This window comes from Petromyzon marinus, chromosome 50 (assembly GCF_048934315.1).
Source record: "Petromyzon marinus isolate PM22_M1 ecotype Great Lakes invasive population chromosome 50, UKy_Petmar_22M1.pri1.0, whole genome shotgun sequence".
Classification (NCBI taxonomy): domain Eukaryota; kingdom Metazoa; phylum Chordata; class Hyperoartia; order Petromyzontiformes; family Petromyzontidae; genus Petromyzon; species Petromyzon marinus.
In genome coordinates this window covers 5,130,874-5,156,798 of record NC_133716.1, presented here as the reverse complement: position 1 = coordinate 5,156,798, position 25,925 = coordinate 5,130,874, and the positions used below count along the sequence as shown (strand labels likewise).

Sequence of the window (25,925 nt, the reverse complement as noted above, 5' to 3'; positions counted from 1 at the left end):
TACACGCCTCGGGCTTTGGCACAGACGCGCATTGCGAGGCAGCGTGACAAGCGACGTGCTGGCATCCCTGGACAGACGGCGCAACAGGCGAATGAATGAATGAATGCGCCAGACACCGTGCCGTGATGTCTCGCTGCTATTCATCGTCGCAATGGCCCCCGTCGCCCTCTCCCTCCTCCTCTCCCTCCTCCGCACAACGAGCAGCGAGCGGGAGCCTCTCGGCCGTAAATCTGACCGCTGGCCTCCTCTCAGCCAGTTGACCCCGAGCGCCCGGGGTCACGCGAGGAGGAGGCGGCGGCAGGTGCTGCTGCTGCTGCCGCTGCTGCTGGCTGCAGATGCCTCGACGATTACGCACGGGTCGGAGCGGGCAGCATCGCTCGTTCGACCACTCTCTCTCTCGCTAACTCGCTCAACCACTCTCTCTCGCTAACTCGCCCACTCTCCCTCTCTCTCGCTAACTCGCCCACTCTCCCTCTCTCTCTCGCTAACTCGCCCACTCTCCCTCTCTCTCGCTAACTCGCCCACTCTCCCTCTCTCTCTCGCTAACTCGCTCAACCACTCTCTCTCGCTAACTCGCCCACTCTCCCTCTCTCTCGCTAACTCGCTCAACCACTCTCTCTCGCTAACTCGCCCACTCTCCCTCTCTCTCGCTAACTCGACCACTCTCTCTCTCTCTCGCTAACTCGCCCACTCTCTCTCTCTCTCTCGCTAACTCGCCCACTCTCTCTCTCTCGCTCGCTAACTCGCCCACTCTCTCGCTAACTCGCTCGACCACTCTCTCTCTCGCTCGCTAACTCGCCCACTCTCTCGCTAACTCGCTCGACCACTCTCTCTCTCTCTCGCTAACTCGCCCACTCTCCCTCTCTCTCGCTAACTCGCCCACTCTCTCTCTCGCTAACTCGCCCACTCTCCCTCTCTCTCTCGCTAACTCGCCCACTCTCTCGCTAACTCGCCCACTCTCTCTCTCGCTAACTCGCTCGACCACTATCTCTCGCTAACTCGCCCACTCTCCCTCTCTCTCTCGCTAACTCGCCCACTCTCTCTCTCGCTAACTCGCCCACTCTCCCTCTCTCTCTCGCTAACTCGCCCACTCTCTCTCTCGCTAACTCGCCCACTCTCCCTCTCTCTCTCGCTAACTCGCTCGACCACTCTCTCTCGCTAACTCGCCCACTCTCTCTCTCCCGCTAACTCGCCCTCCCTCTCTCTCTCGCTAACTCGCCCACTCTCCCTCTCTCTCTCGCTAACTCGCTCGACCACTCTCTCTCGCTAACTCGCCCACTCTCCCTCTCTCTCTCGCTAACTCGCTCGACCACTCTCTCTCGCTAACTCGCCCACTCTCTCTCTCTCTTGCTAACTCGCCCTCCCTCTCTCTCTCGCTCGCTAACTCGCCCACTCTCCCTCTCTCTCTCGCTAACTCGCTCGACCACTCTCTCTCTCGCTAACTCGCCCACTCTCTCTCTCTCGCTAACTCGCCCACTCTCTCTCTCGCTAACTCGCTCGACCATTCTCTCTCTCGCTAACTCGCCCACACTCCCTCTCTCTCTCGCTAACTCGCTCGACCACTCTCTCTCGCTAACTCGCCCACTCTCTCTCTCTCTTGCTAACTCGCCCTCCCTCTCTCTCTCGCTAACTCGCCCACTCTCCCTCTCTCTCTCGCTAACTCGCTCGACCACTCTCTCTCTCGCTAACTCGCCCACTCTCTCTCTCGCTAACTCGCCCACTCTCTCTCTCGCTAACTCGCTCGACCATTCTCTCTCTCGCTAACTCGCCCACCCTCCCTCTCTCTCTCGCTAACTCGCCCACTCGCTCGACCACTCTCTCTCTCTTTTTTTTACGATCAGAGGAAACAAGAAGATGCTCACTCAACCACCCGCTCGACCACTCGCTCTCTCTCAACCACCCGCTCGACCATTCTCTCTCTCACTCAACCACCCGCTCTCTCACTCTCTCTCTCTCTCACTCAACCATCCGCTCGACCACTCTCTCTCTCTGTCACTCGCCTACTCGCTCGCTAGCGGTGCATCTGTCCGGATTGTGTTGGCACCGGGGACACGGACGTCGGCAGTTCGCCGGTCGCTTCTGCTGCTGACGACGACGATAACCGCAAGATCGAAACAATTGTACGAGACCTGAGCGATTGCGGAGAGAAAAAAAATCAGCCGGAGAATTTGCCTTCCCAAGATACGGAGCGAGGAATCGTTCAACAACAGCAACAACAACAACATAAGTTTAGTGGAGTAAACTGACATCTCGGTAACCGCCACCTCACTGCCATCTGCGAGCCACAGAGCAAAATAATTTAGGCGAACGCCGGGGAGCGTGCGACAATAGCGAGAGAGAGAGATATTTCTGGGCCTTGCGAGCCATCTGTGCGGGGTCGTAAAGAGAGATCGCCATTGAGTGAACGCCGGAGGGCTCTGAACCACGCACGTTTGTCTCTTGACAAGGCGAAGAGGCAAAGGGAGCGGGGATTTTGGTGGCCATTCGTCACCCCCCCCCCCGGCCCCCCATTGCAACTTAAATGGTTGAAGTCTGCGGGGCAAGGTTGGTGACACGGGGTTCCAGGCGACGCCGCGAGACGGAAAGAAAAACAAAAAAATGAAAGGAACACAGTCGGATAAAGTTGCACATTTTTTTTATTCATATATAAGAATTGGTTTTACCCTTTCTGGCGATAAAACACGTGTTGAGATGTTCAAACACCAGACGGATTTTTTTTTGCTGCAAGAAATCACGTCTGCATTAAAGTGCAAGCAAAAAAAAACATGCTCTGGTAAATATTGCTAGAAAGGGTAAAACCATTTGCTATACTTTGAGACTGGGCAGGAAAAGTCCCACCATGAATATTTTTTTCATTATGTGAGATCACAACGCGGACCTGGATTTTGCCCACCAAATGCCATCCCCTCCCCTCACCCCCCGGTTTGATTTACTCGCGATAGTTAAACTCCGCACCCATCGGAACGTTGCTCTTAAATCTACCCCATGAAGCCACGCCGCTCACCGCTACTGTCAAGGCGAAGGCTCCCCCACCACCCCGGCCCCCCCCCCACCCACCACCCCAGCCCCCCACCCACCACCCCAGCCCCACCACTCCGGGCCCCCCCCCACCCACCACCCCGCCCCCCCCCCCCACCCACCACCCCGCCCCCCCCCACCCACCCCCCCCCCACTACCCCGGACTGCTGCTAAGAAGTGTCCACGTGATGATGATGACGATGAGCCACTTTCGCTGAGCTATCAGCTGTGGCCAGGTCGCTTCTTAAAAAGAGCGACGTTGCAGCTCAGTGGGGGGGGGGGGGGGGGGGGGGGAGTGGGGGGGCTTACCTGGTAAAATAAAATAAAAACCGCACACGGGAGTTTTTAGTTTAGCAGCAATCAGCAACAGCGTCGCTAAAGTTGAGTTTTTCACGGTGTGGGGGGTGGGGTGATGACCCTCACGCGGGGTAGCTGAGTGGAACAATCGCGTGCGTTCCACCAGAACACAGCGAGGTTGTACCGGGGTAGCTGAGTGGAACAATCGCGCGCGTTCCACCAGAACACAGCGAGGTTGTACCGGGGTAGCTGAGTGGAACAGTCGCGCGTGTTCCACCAGAACACAGCGAGGTTGTACCGGGGTAGCTGAGTGGAACAATCGCGCGCGTTCCACCAGAACACAGCGAGGTTGTACCGGGGTAGCTGAGTGGAACAATCGCGCGTGTTCCACCAGAACACAGCGAGGTTGTACCGGGGTAGCTGAGTGGAACAATCGCGTGCGTTCCACCAGAACACAGCGAGGTTGTACTGGGGTAGCTGAGTGGAACAATCGCGTGTTCCAGCAGAACACAGCGAGGTTGTACCGGGGTAGCTGAGTGGAACAGTCGCGCGTGTTCCACCAGAACACAGCGAGGTTGTACCGGGGTAGCTGAGTGGCAATTCCACAAAAATAACGTGCAAGGGTGAGCATTCGACGTTGAGCTCATCTGCATATGGGTTGGGAATGCAGGGATACAATTTAAAGGCGCAAATCGCCCCGTTGCTGTTCCAAGGGGCGTAATTAGCCATTCGCGTCCCAGCTGCGCACGTGGCAACAGGCTCGACCGGTCGCGATTTTGCGCGCATCACAACGGGCGAATGACCTCCACTTTGCACCTTCCAATATTCTACTCGTGGAATGCACGCGACATTTGTTCCCAACGCGGACGACTCACTCGACGAACGCCGCCCGACAGTGAGTGGACGCAGTCGGAATGTTGATTTACACCGCGGGAGGGAATCCGATGAGCTGTAAAGCTCTTTATGTTTTGGTCCGCGGATGTGCCAGAGGATGGTGGATGGGCCACACACGTAACAACAATAAACAATAACATCATCAACAACAACACGACAGGAGTGCAAAGTATGGGGACATCACTTTAAAAATATATATTTACAAATAAAACTAAACTATGTTTTAATCTGACCAGATCCGTTATTTAACGTCACCCGCTCACCGCGTGAACTTAATAGGCGCTCGCTAACAGCAAAAGTCCATTAAGGCTGTACGGGGAAACTTTGTCTATGTACATGTGAGACCGATATTCATTGAGTGTTCAGTGGTGAATGCTGTCGCCGGGGAGGGAAGGGGTGGATGGGGGAGAGATAAGGAGAGAGGGATTGTGAGAAGGATTAGAGGGGATGGAGGGTAGAGATCTGGAGAGAGAGATTGTGAGATGGATTAGAGGGATGGAGGGGAGAGATCGGGAGAGAGAGATTGTGAGATGGATGAAAGGGATGGGGGATAGAGATCGGGAGAGAGGGATTGTGAGATGGATGAAAGGGATGGAGGGTAGAAATCTGGAGAGAGGGATTGTGAGATGGATTAGAGGGATGGAGGAGAGAGATCGGGACAGAGAGATTGTGAGATGGATTAGAGGGATGGAGGAGAGAGATCGGGAGAGAGAGATTGTGAGATGGATTAGAGGGATGGAGGAGAGAGATCGGGAGAGAGAGATTGTGAGATGGATTAGAGGGATGGAGGAGAGAGATCGGGAGAGAGAGATTGTGAGATGGATGAAAGGGATGGGGGGGTAGAGATCGGGAGAGAGAGATTGTGAGATGGATTAGAGGGATGGAGGAGAGAGATCGGGAGAGGGAGATTGTGAGATGGATTAGAGGGATGGACGGTAGAGATCGGGAGAGAGGGATTGTGAGGGAGGGGAGAGATGGAGGGGGTGGGGTTGGGAGTGATGGGGATGAAGGGGGATGGAGGAAGCGGTTTCCTCTTTCCTTGTTTTCATTCGCAAATCGCAGCTCAGGAAGCCGGGCGGTGGCACACATTCGCGTGCGTGCGAGTGTTTACAAAGACAAACAAAGACCCCCCGGTGTAGCATTAACAGACTGTTGGGGCAAGTGCTGTGAGCGACTTGTAGCACCACCTCTGAAGGCCGGCAGGGCACACGAGGGGGTGGGTTAACAAGCGCCACGCCTCGGCCGCCTTTGTCGCTGGTGTTGTACTCATTTGAGGCCGAGTAGACGTAGAGGAGACCCCACGGGACCGGTTCAGATAATCGTCACTGGTGCGGGCCGTGAGTCGAACTCGGGCCGCCGGGTTCGTGGCGCGGCGCGCTGACCGCTACTCCACCGCTCCCCCCACACACGCACATAAAGACAAAGATCCCCCGTGTAGCCTTAACAGACTGTCGGGGCAAGTGCTGTTAGCGAATATCAGCACCTATGAAGGCCGGCACGGCACACGAGGGGGTGTGTGGCCAGCACCAAGCCCGGCCGCCTTTGGCGATGTTTACACACCACAACCAGGTACTCATTTGAGGCTGAGTCGACCTAGGTGAGGCCCAGGACCGATTCAAATAGTCGTCACTGGTGTTGGCCGTGAGCGAAAATCGAACCCGGGTCGCCAGGTTCGTAGCGCAGCGCACTAACCGCTACACTACCAAACACACACACACACACGTAAACACACACGTAAACATACACACACGTAAACACACACACACGTAAACACACGTGCATGTGTGTGTGTCCTTAAGAATTCAACAAAGCGGTTTGTAGCGATTCCCGCTCACGGCCAACGCCAGTGACGATTATCTGAACCTGTTATGGGCCTCCCCTAGGTCGACTCAGCCTCAAATGAGAACCTGGTTGCGGTGCGTAAACATCGCCACTGGGGGAGACAAAGGCGTGGTGCTGGCCCACCCACCCCCCACGTGGTGCCACAGTGTCGGCCTTCATAGGTGCTGCTCGCTGACAAGCACTTGCCCCCAACGGCCTGTTGCAAGGCTACACGGGGGATCTTTGTCTTTGGCAGTGGTTGACAAGGCGAGCGAACGGCGTAATCCACCACGTGTCCGTCCAGCGTTCACGCAGAGAGGAAAGCAAACGATGGAATCGGCCTCATTAGGCCCACGGCATGTTAATGATTTCAGTGTTAGCCCCGACAAATGATGGCATTAGCGGCAGCCGGACCCGGCAAAGGCCTGGTAAGCAAAAGCGCAAATACGATATTTGTTTAATTTAGAGTGCGTGTGTGGTGTGGCGTGCGATTTGAAGTCAATTTGCGGAGGAAGGGTGGCGCAGAGGTTAACGCACTCTGCTACGGACCCGTCAAATCCGAGTTCGACTCCGGCTCACGGCCAACACCGCTAACGAATACCTTGAACCGGTCTTTGGGCCTCTCTTAGTTAGACTCGGCCTCAAATGAGTACCTGGTGCGGTGTGTAAACATCACCACTGGGGAGACAAAGGGCGGCCGGGCGTGGTGCTGGCCACCCATCACCTCGCGTGCTCCTCCGGCCTTCATAGGCGCTGCTACTCGATACGAACGGCACTTGCCCCAACAGTCTGTTAAGGCTACACGGGGGAACTTTGTCTTTGTGCGTGAGTTTGTAACCAGCTGGGCGGTAGTTGCCATTGACGGAGATGACCTTCTGTGATGTTGCACTCGGCGTGGTCAATGAGCCACTTAACCAATGCGCTGATTGGTTATTTTTTACAATTGGGGGGGGGGGGGGTGAGGAAGGGGTTGAGAAGAAGGGGGAGGGGGAATTGGGGGGGGGGAGGGGGAAATTGGAGGAAGGGGAGGGGGAATTGGGGGAGGGGGGTTCTAAAGGATGAGGATGACTTGGCTCCTGGAGAATTCACCCAGGAGTGGATTGATCACGGCTGATGGTGATGATTGCATTATAATTAACATTGCCCCGTAAGAAATGTTAATAATCTGTCCCAAAAGCGTCGCGATAATGCTGAAAATTAAGAAGAAAAATAACACGCGCTCGTGCAATTAAGCATTTGTATATTGACTCGAGATAACGGAGTCAATTACTTTGTAAATGGTCAGAAATGGCTCTGTGCTCGAGCCAAGTTGTTGGAAAAAATAAATCAACAACGTTATCTGGTGGAACACGCGGACTGTTTCACTCAGCTACCCCGGTACAACCTCGCTGTGTTCTGGTGGAACGCGCGGACTGTTCCACTCAGCTACCCCGGTACAACCTCGCTGTGTTCTGGTGGAACGCGCGGAGTGTTCTACTCAGCTACCCCGGTACAACCTCGCTGTGTTCTGGTGGAACGCGCGGACTGTTCCACTCAGCTACCTCGGTACAACCTTGCTGTGTTCTGGTGGAACGCGCGGACTGTTCCACTCAGCTACTCCGAGACAACCCATAGACACACGTGGAGACCCATCGACTCACGCAGAGACCCACAGACTTATTGAGAGACCCATCGACTCACAGAGAAACCCATCGACTCATAGAGAAACCCATAGACTCACAGATAAACCCATCGACTCATAGAGAGACCCATCGACTCACAGAGAAACCCATCGACTCATAGAGAGACCCATCGACTCACAGAGAAACCCATCGACTCATAGAGAGACCCATCGACTCACAGAGAAACCCACAGACTTATTGAGAGACCCATCGACTCACAGAGAAACCCATCGACTCATAGAGAAACCCATAGACTCACAGAGAAACCCATCGACTCATAGAGAGACCCATCGACTCATAGAGAGACCCATCGACTCACAGAAAAACCCACAGACTTATTGAGAGACCCATCGATTCATAGAGAGACCCATAGACTCATAGAGAGACCCATAGACTCACAGAGAAACCCATAGACTCATAGAGAGACCCATAGACTCACAGAGAAACCCATAGACTCATAGAGAAACCCATCGACTCATAGAGAGACCCATCGACTCACAGAGAAACCCATAGATTCAGAGTGATACCCATCATAATTCGTTGCCCTACTGCACCTCCACTTTGCACGCTTTTGGCAGCGCACGGTGGGAAAGAAGCCCAACACACACGAACACACGTTACGCTACGTAGTCGCCGAGCTACGCTCCGCGCCAGCACCACCACGTGCGTCAGAGTGGGCCACGGGGGTTCGACCCGAGTGCTAGCAGGGGGTGATACCCAAGAGGAACGACGGGGGGGGGGGTTGCACCCCCGATAATCGCACGCACGCGCGCGCACACAGAGATCCCCCCACGTAGCCTGCAGCAGACTGTAGAGGCAAGTGCTGTAAGCGAGCAGCACCTTTCAAGCCGCCATTCAGGAGGGCGTGGGTTCGATCTTGACCCTACCGCCTGCTGTATATTTGGAGTTTGCGTGTCTCTCTCTCATGATCATCACGGTGGCTAGGAGATGTTAACTACCTCGCCTGGCATACAGGGGGTCGTGGGTTCGCTCCCGACCCTGACGCCTGCTGTATATTTGAAGTTTACGGTGTCTCTCTCTCATCATCATCACGGTGGCTAGGAGATGTTAACTACCTCGCCTGGTATACAGGAGGTCATGAGTTCAATCCCGACCTTGACGCCTGCTGTATATTTGGAGTTTACGTGTCTCTCTCTCATGATCATCACGGTGGCTAGGAGATGTTAACTACCTCGCCTGGCATACAGCGGGTCGTGGGTTCGCTCCCGACCCTGACGCCTGCTGTATATTTGAAGTTTACGGTGTCTCTCTCTCATCATCATCACGGTGGCTAGGAGATGTTAACTACCTCGCCTGGTATACAGGAGGTCGTGGGTTCGATCCCGACCCTGACGCCTGCTGTATATTTGGAGTCTGCGTGTCTCTCTCTCTCATCATCATCACGGTGGCTAGGAGATGTTAACTACCTCGCCTGGTATACTGGATGTCGTGGGTTCGCTTCCGACCCTGACGCCTGTTGTATATTTGGATAATAGAGGGTTTTTTGCGTTAGATCGCGTAAATATATAAATGTGTCGTTAAACCCGCCACCACCCGACACAGCCAACGAGTAATGGTTGTCACGTAAAGAGATGGTCGCCAATTCGTCACTAGTACAGCACACCCGGTGTGCTGGAAAGCCAAGCCACAACATTTACAAGCTGAGTGCGACGTTTCGCCAGTAATTACAACTAGCTTCATCAGGTGACAGCCAGATTTATGGAGAAGTCCGCCTGTTTTGTTCCTTACGTAGAGGCGTAGATGTGCTGACCACGCTTCTGCATTCTTGGGCAAATTGGGGGGTGGGGAGGAATAATGAGTCAACGTACATTGCGAGCCCTTTGATCTTGTACTTCCTGCCCATTGTTTGTATTAAAATAACCGTACCAACGGTAATCCCTATTGAAGTACTGTAGAGGCATGCATTTAAACAATGTATTATTTGACGATTCGCTTAGACGCAGCACTAAGTCGGTAGCTATCTGAACGGTAAAAATTTAATTGACTTCTTTCAATTTCGATAGATTCTCTTATTAGGCTTGGCCAGTCGTCGCTAGTTTTGCACAGAACTCCGGCATTATGAAAATCAATGTGTCCTTGTTGGCACGCGTGTGTATTGTGTGTATTGTGTGTGTATTTTAATACACACACAATGGACTGGAAGAACAAGATCAAAGGGCTCGCATAATGCGCATGCATAATTTACGTTGACTCATTCATCCCCTAACTACCTCGCCTGGTATACACGAGGTCGTGGGTTCGATCCCGATCCCGACCCTGACGCCTGCTCTATATTTGGAGTTTGCGGTGTCTCTCTCTCCCCGTGGTCGCGTGGATTTGTCTCTGGGAATTTTCCTTCACATTAAGAATCAACGTCACGCTGTTTAGAGTAATTGGCTGCTTTAAATGCCCACGTGATCAGCCAACTTCGTTGAGATATCATTCGTGATAGCCAGGTCGCTTCTGACAAAAGAGTTTTACACAGCTCAGTGAGCGCAGCTGGCGGGAAGGGCCTTCACAACTAGTGGGAGCTCCTGGGGTAATCTTGGCCTACTCTTCCACGCACGGCACGGCTGAGTGGACGTCTCGCCCCTAAATCCCTCTTGTCCCCCCCCCCCTCCCGGGTGTGCAGGATCTGCTGCACCTATCGGAAGCGCAGCTGCGCGACCTGGGCGTGCGTAACGCGGCCCACAGAGCACACATCATGTCCAGCATCCGCTGCCTTCGTGCGCAGGTGCAGCGCAGAGGTCAGTAACAATCAGCACCGCTCGCTCGCTCCCTAACCCCCACCCTCTCCCAATCCCTGACCGCCCGCCACTCGCCTCCCCCCCTCCCCCATCCCGTGGAATTTTCAGAATTCAGGCTCGGGAAGAAGGCTCCCGGCACGACGGACGCGAAACGTCGGACGCCGCGCGATCACCCGAACGCGGTCGGGGCGCTTTTATATATTTACATATCCGTGCGTTTCTTCTCAACAGAAGAGAAGATACGCAGGAGAAATAATCAAATAAAGCCGCGAGGATTGTTTGTGATTGCCCTGTGTGTGTGTGTACACTGTAGCTTGTTGCGCAAAGTTCACCCAAGCGGCAAGCTTTGTGCTCGAATCGTAAACTGCTCTTCCGTTTTGACTGTTCGTCGCAATCTCCAATCTATTCGCCGTGAGAGATCGCTTCGGCGTGGAGATTGGAGATGGTGCGTGGGTGTGGGGGGCAGGGGGAGGGGCAGCAGGGGTGGTGGGGGGGTGTGCTGCTCTCTGTGTTCGGATGCCCATCGCCAGTCAGCTGGTGCGCGCGCGTGCCAAATGCACGCGCGCGGAGCAATCCAAGCAAAACGCAGATTCGAGAACAATGAGGCGAGAACACCAAAAACATAGACTTGACCCACACACGTAGACACACAGAGAGCCACAGACATCATGGACTTACACAGAGACCCACAGACGTTATAGACTTACACAGGGAGCCACAGACATCATAGACTTACACACAGAGCCACAGACATCATAGACTTACACAGAGAGCCACAGACATCATAGCCTTACACAGAGAGCCACAGACATAATAGACTTACACAGAGAGCCACATACATCATAGACTTACACAGAGAGCCACATATAGCATAGACTTACACAGAGCCACAGACATCATTGACTTACACAGAGAGCCACAGACATCATAGACTTACACAGAGAGCCACATATATCATAGACTTACACAGAGAGCCACAGACATCATAGACTTACACAGAGAGCCACAGACATCATAGACTTACACAGAGAGCCACAGACATCATAGACTTACACAGAGAGCCACATATATCATAGACTTACACAGAGAGCCACAGACATCATAGACTTACACAGAGAGCCACAGACATCATAGACTTACACAGAGAGCCACGGACATCATAGACTTACACAGAGAGCCACATGTATACCAGGCGAGGTAGTTAACATCTCCTAGCCACCGTGGCACCCGCTTGAATCCAAATCGCTTGGGTACCCATGCTAAGATAATGGACATCTGTATCTCTCTCTCCGTCTCTGTGTCTGCCCCGTGCCATCCCTCGCAGACTTCGGTAATCGTGATCTCGCTTTCATCCGGCTATTGTCCCGTGATATTTACTCAAAGGAATTTGCATTGGAATATTTTTGGAATTTATTTTTGGAACTAATTATTATGTTGGAACTTATTTTGGCAACTTATTATTACGTTGGAACTTATTTTTGGAAGTTATTTTTGGAACTAATTGTCATGTTGGAATTTAATTTTGCAACTTATTATGCTGGAACTTATTTTTCGCGCCGGACTTGGCCAACCGTGCCCGTCGGAGGTGCTGTGGGTGAGAGACACCCAAGCAAAACACAAAGAGACGATAAATAATCTCCCGTCTCTTATCTCGTCTGTCATCGCTCTAAACCTCATCTCTTGCCTAAATAGCCCTAATCTTCCTACATCGCTCGTTTATATTGTTATCTCTCATCTAAACAATATAATTACCGCTTAGGTGCACGCCACCGGCCCTGCGATGGGTTAGCGCCACCGCTGGTCACTATACAAAAATGTAAATCACTCTGATCACAATCGTTACACTCAAATGCACATATTTTAAAATATATATTCATATGCCCATTACATGTTGGCATTCACACAGGAAATGGCAACATTCATGATCGGAAACTGCAAAAAGGAAATTACTCTCTCGGGCGGGGCCTCGATGAACAACTCAGAGGTCAGGTTCCGCTGCTGTACCGGGGTAGCTGAGTGGAACAGTCCACGTGTTCCACCAGGACACAGCGAGGCTGTACCGGTGTAGCTGAGTGGAACAGTCCACGTGTTCCACCAGGACACAGCGAGGTTGTATCGGGGTAGCTGAGTGGAACAGTCTACGTTTTGATGATTTTAAAGTGCACAGCTCCAGTGGCTCCCTAATATTGGAAGGAAGAGCGTTCCAGACGGTCGCAGAAGCGCACCTGAAAGCGCGCGATGCGGTGAACGATTGAGAGGGTAGGTGGGTTAGTAGGTGAGTGAGTGGAGGTGTTTGTGAGTGTGCGAGTGGGTGAATAGGTGGGTGAGTAGGTGAGTGAGTAGGTTAGTGAGTGGCGGTGTTGGTGAATGTTGCGAGTGAGTTCGAAGGTAGGTGGATTAGTAGGTGGGTGAATAGGTGGGTGAGTAGGTGGCTGAGTAGGTTAGTGAGTGGGGGTGTTAGTGAGTGTGCGGATAGGTGAGTAGGTGGGTGAGTAGGTGAGTGAGTAGGCGTGTCAGTGAGTGTGCGAGTGAGGTAGAGAGCGTGTGGGTGAGTAGGTGGGTGAGTATGTGGGTGAGTATGTGGGTGAGTAGGTGAGTGAGTATGTGGGTGAGTATGTGAGTATGTGGGTGAGTATGAGGGTAAGTATGTGGGTGAGTATGTGGGTGAGTAGGTGGGTGAGTATGTGGGTGAGTATGTGAGTATGTGGGTGAGTATGAGGGTGAGTATGTGGGTGAGTATGTGGGTGAGTAGGTGGGTGAGTATGTGGGTGAGTATGTGAGTGAGTAGGTGGGTGAGTATGTGGGTGAGTATCTGGGTGAGTAGGTGAGTGAGTATGTGGGTGAATAGGTGGGTGAGTATGTGGGTGAGTATGAGGGTGAGTATGTGGGTGAGTATGTGGGTGAGTATGAGGGTGAGTATGTGGGTGAGTAGGTGAGTGAGTATGTGGGTGAGTGTGTGGGTGAGTATGTGGGTGAGTAGGTGTGTGAGTATGTAGGTGAGTATGTGGGTGAGTATGTGGTTGAGTATGCGGGTGAGTAGGTGAGTGAGTATGTGGGTGAGTATGTGGGTGAGTTTGTGGGTGAGTAGGTGGGTGAGTATGTGGGTGAGTAGGTGGGTGAGTAGGTAGGTAAGTATGTGGGTGAGTATGTGGGTGAGTAGGTGAGTGAGTAGGTGGGTGAGTATGTGGGTGAATATGTGGGTGAGTATGTGAGAATGTAGGTGAGTATGTGGGTGAGTATGTGGGTGAGTATGTGGGTGAGTATGTGGGTGAGTATGTGGGTGAGTAGGTGGGTGAGTATGTGGGTATGTGGGTGAGTAGGTGGGTGAGTATGTGGGTGAGTATATGGGTGAGTATGTGGGTGAGTATGTGGGTGAGTAGGTCGGTGAGTATGTGGGTGAGTAGGTGGGTGAGTAGGTGAGTGAGTATGTGGGTGAGTATGTGGGTGAGTATGTGGGTGAGTAGGTGGGTGAGTATGTGGGTGAGTATGTGGGTGAGTATATGGGTGAGTAGGTGGGTGAGTATGTGGGTGAGTATATGGGTGAGTATGTGGGTGAGTAGGTGGGTGAGTATGTGGGTGAGTATGTGGGTGAGTATGTGGGTGAGTAGGTGAGTGAGTATGTGGGTGAGTATGTGGGTGAGTATGTGGGTGAGTAGGTGAGTGAGTATGTGGGTGAGTATGTGCGTGAGTAGGTGAGTGAGTATGTGGGTGAGTATGTGGGTGAGTAGGTGAGTGAGTATGTGGGTGAGTATGTGGGTGAGTATGTGGGTGAGTATGTGGGTGAGTATGTGGGTGAGTAGGTGGGTGAGTATGTGGGTGAGTATGTGGGTGAGTAGGTGGGTGAGTATGTGGGTGAGTATGTGGGTGAGTAGGTGAGTGAGTATGTGGGTGAGTATGTGGGTGAGTAGGTGAGTGAGTATGTGGGTGAGTATGTGGATGAGTAGGTGAGTGAGTATGTGGGTGAGTATGTGGGTGAGTAGGTGAGTATGTGGGTGAGTATGTGGGTGAGTATGTGGGTGAGTAGGTGGGTGAGTATGTGGGTGAGTAGGTGGGTGAGTATGTGGGTGAGGCCATGATGCGTCCCAGTTCTTCTGCGTCTCGAGGGTGGCAGCCCCCTCTCGGCAACGGCGTGAAAGTCGCTACCACTCCGCGTGCGTTATATCGGTTGGCGCTGGACGCAAATGTAGCGAGTGTCTGAGAGCTCGGAGGAGGAGGGGTGGGATGGTCGGTCGGGTGGGTGGGTGGAGGCGGGCGAGGCTGTCGTCGGCAGAACTCTCAGAAGTCGACAGTTCACTGGGGGTCACCGCGTGTCCATCTGTCCTGGGCACGGCCACGCTGTGGACCACATGGACGGGCTGGTGCCACGCAGGGGAATACCCTCACACGCTCGCGTGCCATCGCTTACGTTGCAACAATTTGCCGATGAGCATCGATGTTGGAGAAGCCCAACAGTGGCTGCCCGATGTGACGATCGGACAGATGGACAGACAAAGAAAACAGACAGATGGACGGAGCGACAGACGGAGGGACAACCTCAGTTCGACTCCGTTAGTGGCCCATCTTTGGCGTTAATATGACGGGGGGAGGATTAGTCCATCATCTTTAAATAAAAAAAACAGAACCGCGACCCCTAAGCCAGTTGTATAACAATCCACGAAGACACCGACGCACGAGCCGGATTCACCGCTCCATCTCCACTGTGAACGAATTCTCGGACGCGCTCGCTCTCCTGTCTGCCACAACCGCCCGCTATAACACGGAATAATCCCCCGTCACAACGCGGAACGCGCACCGTTATGACGCCGAACAGTCGCCTGTTATAACGCAGAACGTGCACCGTTATAACGCGAAACCATCGCCTGTTACAACGGTGAACACGCATCATTATAACGCGAAACCATCGCCTATTATAACGCAGAACGTGCACCGTTATAACGCGAAACTATCGCCTGTTATAACGAAGAACGTGCACCGTTATAACGCGAAACTATCGCCTGTTATAACGAAGAACGTGCACCGTTATAACGCGAAACTATCGCCTGTTACAACGCAGAACGTGCACCGTTATAACGCGAAACCATCGCCTGTTATAACGCAGAACGTGCACCGTTATAACGCGAAACTATCGCATGTTATAACGCAGAACGTGCACCGTTATAACGCCAAACAGTCGCCTATTATAACGCAGAACGTGCACCGTTATAACGCGAAACTATCGTCTGTTATAACGCAGAACGTGCGCCGTTATAACGCGAAACCATCGCCTGTTATAACGAAGAACGTGCACCGTTATAACGCGAAACTATCGTCTGTTATAACGCAGAACGTGCGCCGTTATAACGCGAAACTATCGTCTGTTATAACGCAGAACGTGCGCCGTTATAACGCGAAACCATCGCCTGTTATAACGAAGAACGTGCACCGTTATAACGCGAAACTATCGTCTGTTATAACGCAGAACGTGCGCCGTTATAACGCGAAACCATCGCCTGTTATAACGAAGAACGTGCACCGTTATAACGCGAAACTATCGTCTGTTATAACGCAGAACGTGCGCCGTTATAACGCGAAACTATCGTCTGTTATAACGCAGAACGTGCGCCGTTATAACGCGAAACCATCGCCTGTTATAACGAAGAACGTGCACCGTTATAACGCGAAACTATCGTCTGTTATAACGCAGAACGTGCGCCGTTATAACGCGAAACCATCGCCTGTTATAACGAAGAACGTGCACCGTTATAACGCGAAACTATCGTCTGTTATAACGCAGAACGTGCGCCGTTATAACGCGAAACCATCGCCTGTTATAACTCAGAACGTGCACCGTTATAACGCGAAACCATCGCCTGTTATAACGAAGAACGTGCACCGTTATAACGCGAAACTATCGTCTGTTATAACGCAGAACGTGCGCCGTTATAACGCGAAACTATCGTCTGTTATAACGCAGAACGTGCGCCGTTATAACGCGAAACCATCGCCTGTTATAACGAAGAACGTGCACCGTTATAACGCGAAACTATCGTCTGTTATAACGCAGAACGTGCGCCGTTATAACGCGAAACCATCGCCTGTTATAACGAAGAACGTGCACCGTTATAACGCGAAACTATCGTCTGTTATAACGCAGAACGTGCGCCGTTATAACGCGAAACCATCGCCTGTTATAACTCAGAACGTGCACCGTTATAACGCGAAACCATCGCCTGTTACAACGCAGAACGTGCACCGTTATAACGCGAAACCATCGCCTGTTACAACGCAGAACGTGCACCGTTATAACGCGGTTTCTGAGCGGTCGACGACGAACTACTTTCTTGTGCCGCTCTGCGGAGCGGTAGTGATACAGCATCGCGGCGGCGTACCCTCGCCATCTCACTGCGCGGTGTGCGTAGTGGCAGCAGTAGTACATCGTACCTCGACAGACTTTATCGCCGTCACATTAGTTACGGGGGGGGGGGGGGAGCGGAAAATTAACAACAAAGTTTATTTTTGTTATTTTTGTGGGTCGTATTTATTGACGCGTTGTTGACCCACCGCCGCCACCGCCCGAGACGGCCCTATCGGCATGGTTTGTCGCGTCATCCAAACTCGCCAATTCGACAAATCCCACGAGATATTCGTCGCTTTCGCTTCGCAGCGGCGTCTCTACGTTGCCTCGAACGCACCGCGAGGACCCCCCCCCCCAGTGCGCTCCATCATCGTCCTACACTCCTGCAGTGGCGAATGACGCCGCCGTACCGCCATGCCGTGTTCGTATTTATTACCTATTCTTTTTTAATTTTAATTGTTTTATTACTTTCATCATTGATGATTTCTCTATAATTGTTTTGTAACTTTCAAAAGTGCATTCGTCATTTTCCTTTATTATATATATAATGCTATTACAAATTCTATTTTTCGAAACGTATTTTTTTTGTTTGTTGCCAAGAACCACGCAAACTGAGTTCCAAATATGAGCTTTGTGTTTGTATTTTTTTTGGGGGGGGCGGGGGGAAGGTTTTGTCAAGAAGTTTCCTTGCTGCCACGTTGGTGGCGATGCCGTGCGCGAGAGTTTTGAGGTTTCGAGCGGGAGGAGGAAAACCAAAGGAGGCGGAGGAGAACTCTCAGGCCGCCTATTTAAGGGACGAACGCCATGGGTCATTGTGGGCAAATATAGACGGGCCTGACACTTTATTTATATCCAGGTAAGAGTCCATGGGGATCCGATGTCTCTTTAGCCAGGGAGACCTGGGCTTTGCTAGCTGCAGCGAAGCGGACATCGGCTTACACAGAGAGCCACAGACATCGTAGACTTACACAGAGAGCCACAGACATCATAGACTTACACAGAGAGCCACAGACATCATAGACTTACACAGAGAGCCACAGACATCGTAGACTTACACAGAGAGCCACAGACATCATAGACTTACACAGAGAGCCGCAGACATCATAGACTTACACAGAGAGCCACAGACATCATAGACTTACACAGAGAGCCACAGACATCGTAGACTTACACAGAGAGCCACAGACATCATAGACTTACACAGAGAGCCACATACATCATAGACTTACACAGAGAGCCACATACATCGCAGACTTACACAGAGAGCCACAGACATCATAGACTTACACAGGGAGCCACATACATCATAGACTTACACAGGGAGCAACAGACATCATAGACTTACACAGGGAGCAACAGACATCATAGACTTACACAGAGAGCCACAGACATCATAGACTTACACAGAGAGCCACAGACATCATAGACTTACACAGAGAGCCACATACATAATAGACTTACACAGAGAGCCACATCCATCATAGACTTACACAGGGAGCCACAGACATCATAGACTTACACAGGGAGCAACAGACATCATAGACTTACACAGGGAGCAACAGACATCATAGACTTACACAGAGAGCCACAGACATCATAGACTTACACAGGGAACCACAGACATCATAGACTTACACAGAGAGCCACAGACATCATAGACTTACACAGAGAGCCACATCCATTATAGACTTACACAGGGAGCCACAGACATCATAGACTTACACAGAGAGCCACAGACATCATAGACTTACACAGAGAGCCACAGACATCATAGACTTACACAGAGAGCCACAGACATCATAGACTTACACAGAGAGGCACAGACATCATTGCCTTACACAGGGAGCCACAGACATCATAGACTTACGCGGGGAGCAACAGACATCATAGACTTACACAGAGAGCCACAGACATCATAGACTTACACAGGGAGCAACAGACATCATAGACTTACACAGAGAGCCACAGACATCATAGATTTACACAGAGAGCCACAGACATCATAGACTTACACAGAGACCCACAGACATCATAGACTTACACAGAGAGCCACATACATCATAGACTTTCACAGGGAGCAACAGACATCATAGACTTACACAGAGAGCCACATACATCATAGACTTACACAGAGAGCCACAGACATCATAGACTTACACAGAGAGCCACATACATCATAGACTTACACAGGGAGCCACAGTCATCATAGACTTACACAGAGACCCACAGACATCATAGACTTACACAGGGAGCCACAGTCATCATAGACTTACACAGAGACCCACATACATCATAGACTTTCACAGGGAGCAACAGACATCGTAGACTTACACAGAGACCCACAGACATCATAGACTTACACAGAGAGCCACAGACATCATAGACTTACACAGAGACCCACAGACATCATAGACTTACACAGAGAGCCACAGACATCATAGACTTACACAGAGAGCCACATACATCATAGACTTACACAGAGAGCCACATCCATCATAGACTTACACAGGGAGCCACAGACATCATAGACTTACACAGGGAGCAACAGACATCATAGACTTACACAGGGAGCAACAGACATCATAGACTTACACAGAGGCACAGACATCACAGACTTACACAGAGAGCCACAGATATCATAGACTTACACAGAGAGCCACAGACATCATAGACTTACACAGAGAGCCACAGACATCATAGACTTACACAGAGAGCCACAGACATCATAGACTTACACAGAGAGCCACAGACATCATAGACTTACACAGAGAGGCACAGACATCACAGACTTACACAGAGAGCCACAGACATCATAGACTTACACAGAGAGCCACAGACATCATAGACTTACACAGAGAGCCACATACATCATAGACTTACACAGAGAGCCACCACAGACATCATAGACTTACACAGAGGCACAGACATCATTGCCTTACACAGGGAGCCACAGACATCATAGACTTACACGGGGAGCAACATACATCATATACTTACACAGAGAGCCACAGACATCATAGACTTACACAGGGAGCAACAGACATCATAGACTTACACAGAGAGCCACAGACATCATAGATTTACACAGAGAGCCACAGACATCATAGACTTACACAGAGACCCACAGACATCATAGACTTACACAGAGAGCCACATACATCATAGACTTTCACAGGGAGCAACAGACATCATAGACTTACACAGAGAGCCACATACATCATAGACTTACACAGAGAGCCACAGACATCATAGACTTACACAGAGAGCCACATACATCATAGACTTACACAGGGAGCCACAGTCATCATAGACTTACACAGAGACCCACAGACATCATAGACTTACACAGGGAGCCACAGTCATCATAGACTTACACAGAGAGCCACATACATCATAGACTTTCACAGGGAGCAACAGACATCATAGACTTACACAGAGAGCCACATACATCATAGACTTACACAGGGAGCAACAGACATCATAGACTTACACAGAGACCCACAGACATCATAGACTTACACAGAGACCCACCTTGTACACAAAGACAAAGATCCCCCGTATAACCTTAACAGACTGTTGGGGCAAGTGCTGTTAGCGAGCGGCACATACGAAGGCCGGCACGGCGCACGAGGCCGCGGGTGTCCAACACCACGCCCGGCCGCCTTTGTCTCCCCAGTGGCGATGTTTACACACCGCACCGGGTACTCATTTGAGGCTGAGTCGACCTCGGGGAGGAGGTGCAGGACCGGTTCAAATAATCGGCGTTGGTGGCCGTGAGCAGGAATCGAACTCGGGTAACCGGGTTCGTAGCGCAGCGCGCTCACCGCTCCACACGTACATACCACGTATGCACGTGTACAAGGCAAAACATCCCCCGCATTACCTCCCAAAGGCTTCCAGGGCAAGTGCTGCTGATAATAATATAAATTTGAGCATTCCACACGTAGACTTGTACAATGACAAAGATCCCCCCGCTTAGACTTTCACAAACCGTTGGGGGCAAGCGCCGTTAGCGAGCACCCACTGAGGCTGGAACGGCACAACGAGGGGTGGGCGCTTGGCCAGCACCACGCGCGGCCGCCTTTGTCTCCCTCGTGGCGATATTTACACAGCATTTGAGGCCGAGTCGACCTCGGGGAGGCCCGGGGGGGGGGGAGGGTGGGGGGGAGTGGTACCCGGTTCGAATATTCGCCACCGCCACTGGCCGATAGCGTGGAGTCGAGCTCGTCTCTGTGCGGTGGTTTACCAGTCAGAGCACGCTACACCGCAACTACACCACCACCGCTCCCCCCCCCCCCCCACGTGGAGCCTGGACACAGAACTGTGACTCGCGTCGGTGGGGTTCGTGGTCTCTGCCCAGTGCGTCGCCAGAGCCCGGTCGCCTTCCCGCTGCGCCGCCGCTTCTCAACGTCAGCCGCAGTTCGCCACGGAGTGGCGGTGACGTCCCCACGGCGCTTGTGCCAGGCGAGGTGCGCCACGGTGGATAGGAGATGTTAACTACCTCGCCTGGTGTGCAGGAGGTCGTGGGTTCGATCCCGACCCTGACGCCTGCTGCTGTATATTTGGAGTTTGCGTGTCTCTCTCTCATCATCATCACGGTGGCTAGGAGATGTTAACTACCTCGCCTGGTGTGCAGGAGGTCGTGGGTTCGATCCCGACCCTGACGCCTGCTGCTGTATATTTGGAGTTTGCGTGTCTCTCTCTCATCATCATCACGGTGGCTAGGAGATGTTAACTACCTCGCCTGGTGTGCAGAAGGTCGTGGGTTCGATCCCGACCCTGACGCCTGCTGCTGTATATTTGGAGTTTGCGTGTCTCTCTCCCCGTGGTCGCGTGGATTTTGCTCCGGGTCCTTCGGATTATCCCTCCACATTTTTAGAATCAACATCGCCACGCGTTCAGAGTGTTTCGTTGGGCTATCATTTCGTTGGGCTATCATTTTCGATAGCCAGGGTCGCATCTTCAAAAAGAGCTGCACCGCTCAGTGAGACCTCACCTGGTCAAAAAAAAAAAACTAAATAAAAAGTAAAAAATAGTTTAGTTTATAGTTTAAAGGTGCACTCCGAGGACACGTGAATTATCGACGCCTCGCTGCCACTCAAAGCCACGCACACGTGCACTCACTCACTCTCTCTCTGGCACAAACACAGACGTACAAGAGCACGTGTACACACATCGGCGAGTTAGTTCCGCCCGTCTGCATAAACACACCCACGCCAAACCCCCGCGGATTCTCGCAGCGGCTCACTCGCTCGGCGAAAACTGAGGAATCCCAGCACCTACGATTAGCGCGGTTGGCTGCGTGCGGTGCAAAAGAAGTTTAACGCACATACTTACCGAGCAAAGAGGCAAAGACAAAGATGTCCCTCCCCCACGCCTCCTCCGGTGTGAACTAAATTATTTTGATTTCTTTTACCTGCTAAGGCCCACTCAGCTGTATAGCTCTTTATTTTTTTAGAAGCGACCTGGACACAAATGATAGCCCAACGAAGTGGCTTAATAAAGTGCATGCCTCAGTGGATTTTGTCTGGTAGGATGGGGATGGTTTAGTTTTATTTGTAGGCGTTTGGCTGATTGATTTACCTTTCTTGCACTCTGCGCTCCGATCGCGTTTTCGTGTTGTTTGTTGTTGTGACGTTTTTACCCGCCACGACGGGATATCTGTGAAAAAAGAGCTTTGTAGCTCAACGGATTCCTCCAGTAGAAGTAAAGATTCTGATATTCTGATTCTGATTATAGCGGCCCAAATACTCTCAACGCGCGATGTTGCTTCTGAAAATGTGGAGGGAAAAAACCGGGAGGACCCCGAGAAAAATCCACACGACCACGGGGGGAGAGAGAGACACGCAAACTCCAAATATACAGCAGCAGCAGGCGTTGTCAGGGTCGGGATCGAACCCACGACCTCCTGTATACCAGGCGAGGTAGTTAACATCTCCTAGCCACCGTGATGATGATGAGAGCGAGACACCGCAAATTCCAAATATACAGCAGCAGGCGTTGTCAGGGTTGGGATCGAACCCACGACCTCCTGCCTGTATACCGGGCGAGGTAGTTAACATTTCTTCACGGTGGCTGAGACTGTGTACACCAGGCGAGGTAGTTAACATCTCGACACGTTGAATACCTCGCCAGGTACACGGGCAGGTATTTGAACAGGCGGGGCACATTTCCGTCTGTAATGATAACGGACACCCGACGGGGATGCCGCTGCTCGTGAGGACGACGTCGGGCAAACCCCGAGGCTCAGTTTGCATGGGGATGGGAATCTCCGCATTTCTCAGCGCAAACACCCCCCCCCCCACCACCTACTGCCCGGTCAAGATAACGCGTGGTGCATATTTTCGGAGGGGAGGGGGGAGGGCGTTGTTACTCAAGACAAGAGAAAGACAGAGAGACAGAGAGAGAGATAGCGAGTGGATGATAAGCTTTTACAAAAGAACCATGGGACCCGACATACTTTGAATCAAGCCACACCGATGGAGAGTTCTTATCAGCAGCCTCCCCCCCCACCCCATTGCCACGGGTGGATGTGGGCCCTCTCAGAGGGAGACAGAGGCGATACAAAAATAAAGCAATTGCTGGATCGGCTTCACGACGTCACAAAGCGGTTGTTTACATAGCAGGCGGATCAATTACAGACATCAATGATTACATTATTTATTCCACACACCCCTCCCGCCCCCACCAGATCTTCTTCATCGGCGTTAATATTTTATCGTCAGATCTCATCCAGCTGGGTAGATGCCTCGCTATGGTGGGAGAGCCCTCGACGCAGAAAGATAAAGACAAAAGTCCCCCTTTCCCCCGCCTCTCTCGTATAGCCTCAACAAACTGTTGGGGCAAGTGCTGTTAGCGAGGTAGCATCTACGAAGGCTGGCACTCACGCACACAAAGACAAAGACCCCCCCCACCCCGCATAGCCTTGACAGACTATAGGGGCAAGTGCTGTTAGCGAGCACCTATAAAGGCCGGCACGTCACACGAGGGGGTGGGTGACCAACACCACGCCCGATCGCCTTTGTCTCCCCAGTGGCGATGTTTACACGTCGCACCAGGTACTCATTTGATGCTGAGTCGACCTAGGGGAGTCCCAGAACCGGTTCAGATAATCGTCACCGGTGTTGGCCGTGAGCGGGAATCGAACCCGGGTCGCCAGGTTCGTAGCTCAGCGAAGCGCTAACCACTACGCCACCGCTCACGCGCACACACGCGCACATAATCCCCTTGACAATAAATAATGTTGAGTTTTTATTTAATTTGGCGACATTCCGGCTCGGAGAATTAAATGAAATGAAAACGTCGGCGTGATAGAACAGCGCTGACGCCTGCTTGATGGGCCTCGAGGTGACCTCTTCCAAGAGATATCGGAGGCAACTCTCCGAAATCCACTTACGCGGGCCCGTTTGCTACCACGGATGGGTTTTTACTGCGCTGCGAGATTTCCGAATGGATTATTTGTCTCGTAGCGACGCGACACAATGGGGGAGATAACAATGGAGGAAAGGAACAATGGTTATTATGATTATTCTGTTTTAAACAATGCCCATGTTTTTTTATCATCAGAAGGAATAACTTTTAAACGTGCAAAATTAAACAAACTTTAAACTCAACACGTGGTCAGCCAGCTGAAGCCAGTTCATAAACAACAGCCGTGATAACAGCACGCGTAGAGATAGGCTCACCCACCCACCCGCTCAGCTCACCCACCACCCCGCTCACCTCCCGCCCGCTCAGCTCACCCGCCCACTCAGCTCACCCGCCCAGCTCACCCACCACCCCGCTAAGCTCACCCGCTCAGCTTACCCGCTCAGCTCACCCACCACCCCGCTCAGCTCACCCGCTCAGCTCACCCGCCCGCTCAGCTCACCCGCTCAGCTCACCCACCACCCCGCTCACCCCCCGCCCGTTCAGCTCACCCGCCCGCTCAGCTCACCCTTCCGCTCAGCTCACCCACCACCCCGCTCAGCTCACCCGCTCAGCTCACCCTCCCAGCTCACCCTCCCAGCTCACCCACCACCCCGCTCAGCTCACCCGCTCAGCTGACCCTCCCAGCTCACCCACCACCCCGCTCAGCTCACCCACCCGCTCAGCCGCCAGCCTGCTCCCTCAGCTCATCCGCCCGCTCATCTTATCAGCATCAACCCCGCCCGCTCATCAAACGGCCCCAACAACATCTGCATTCCAGATCGCCGTGCTGCATCTTTGTGCCTTCCAGACGGGTCCACTCCAGCGGGCCGTGTGGGGTTCTCAATAGGAGGAGGAGGAGGGGGTCGTGGTGGTGGTGGTGGGAGGAGGAGGGGGTGGGGAAGAGGGGTGGGAGAGGAGATGCAAGCGGGGAGAGGGCGCGGGGGAGGTTCGGTGCTGAGTCTGCTGACCTATCGAGAGAGCCGTGCGCGTGAGAGAGTTCGAGTGAGTGGAGGAGGATGGGGGCTGTGGGCGTGGAACACGTGGGGGTTGTGGGGGGGGGGGTGGTGGTGGTGGTGTGGGCACGCAGGAGAGGGAGGGGAGGAGGGCGGGGAGAGCGAGCCATCAGCGGAGTGAGTGTGCGGTGTGCAAGTAGTGCGAGAGGATCTTGGACAGGAGGTGAGAAGGAGGCTGTTCATCGGAGTGGAGAGACTGCGCTGCATTCACTCGGGAACGAAAGTTTCGCGGTGGTGGTGGTGGTGGGAGGGAGGGAAGTTTCGTAGCGCAGTTCGCTGCTCAAGCCGTCCGGGGCAGATGGCAGAGTTCACGTGAACAAAGGCAAAGAGGCAAGAATTTGGCAGTGACACACACAGAGAGAGTCTAACACACAAACACAGAGTCTCACACACACACAGTCTCACACAGAGAAAGTCACACACACACAGGCTCACACACAGAGAGAGTATCACACACACACACAGTCTCACACACACATATACAGAGAGCCTCACACACACAGAATCTCACACACAGAGAGAGAGTCTCAAACACACACACACAGAGTCACACACAGTGTCTCACACACACACAGAGCCTCACACATACAGAGACAGTCACACACAGAGTCTCACACACACACAGAGCCTCACACACACATACAGAGAGAGTCACACACAGAGCCTCACACACACACATACAGAGAGAGTCACACACAGAGTCTCACACACACACAGAGTCTCACACACA

The 25,925-nt window shown here is 52.4% G+C and overlaps 1 protein-coding gene across 4 annotated transcripts in view; it reads left to right on the top strand.

Annotated features, from left to right (window-relative positions):
- LOC116953192 (SH2 domain-containing protein 3C-like) overlaps positions 1-25,925 on the top strand; it is a 142,419-nt gene that overhangs the window by 37,629 nt on the left and 78,865 nt on the right. For 2 of the 4 annotated variants that reach the window (XM_032973136.2, XM_076074814.1), the window contains one exon: positions 10,324-10,438. In XM_032973136.2, coding sequence (XP_032829027.2) covers positions 10,324-10,438 — 115 coding nt within the window. Of the gene's footprint in view, positions 1-10,323; positions 10,439-25,280; positions 25,359-25,925 lie in introns of those variants that run through there. The other 2 variants (XM_032973141.2, XM_032973139.2) reach the window with 2 other exon arrangements.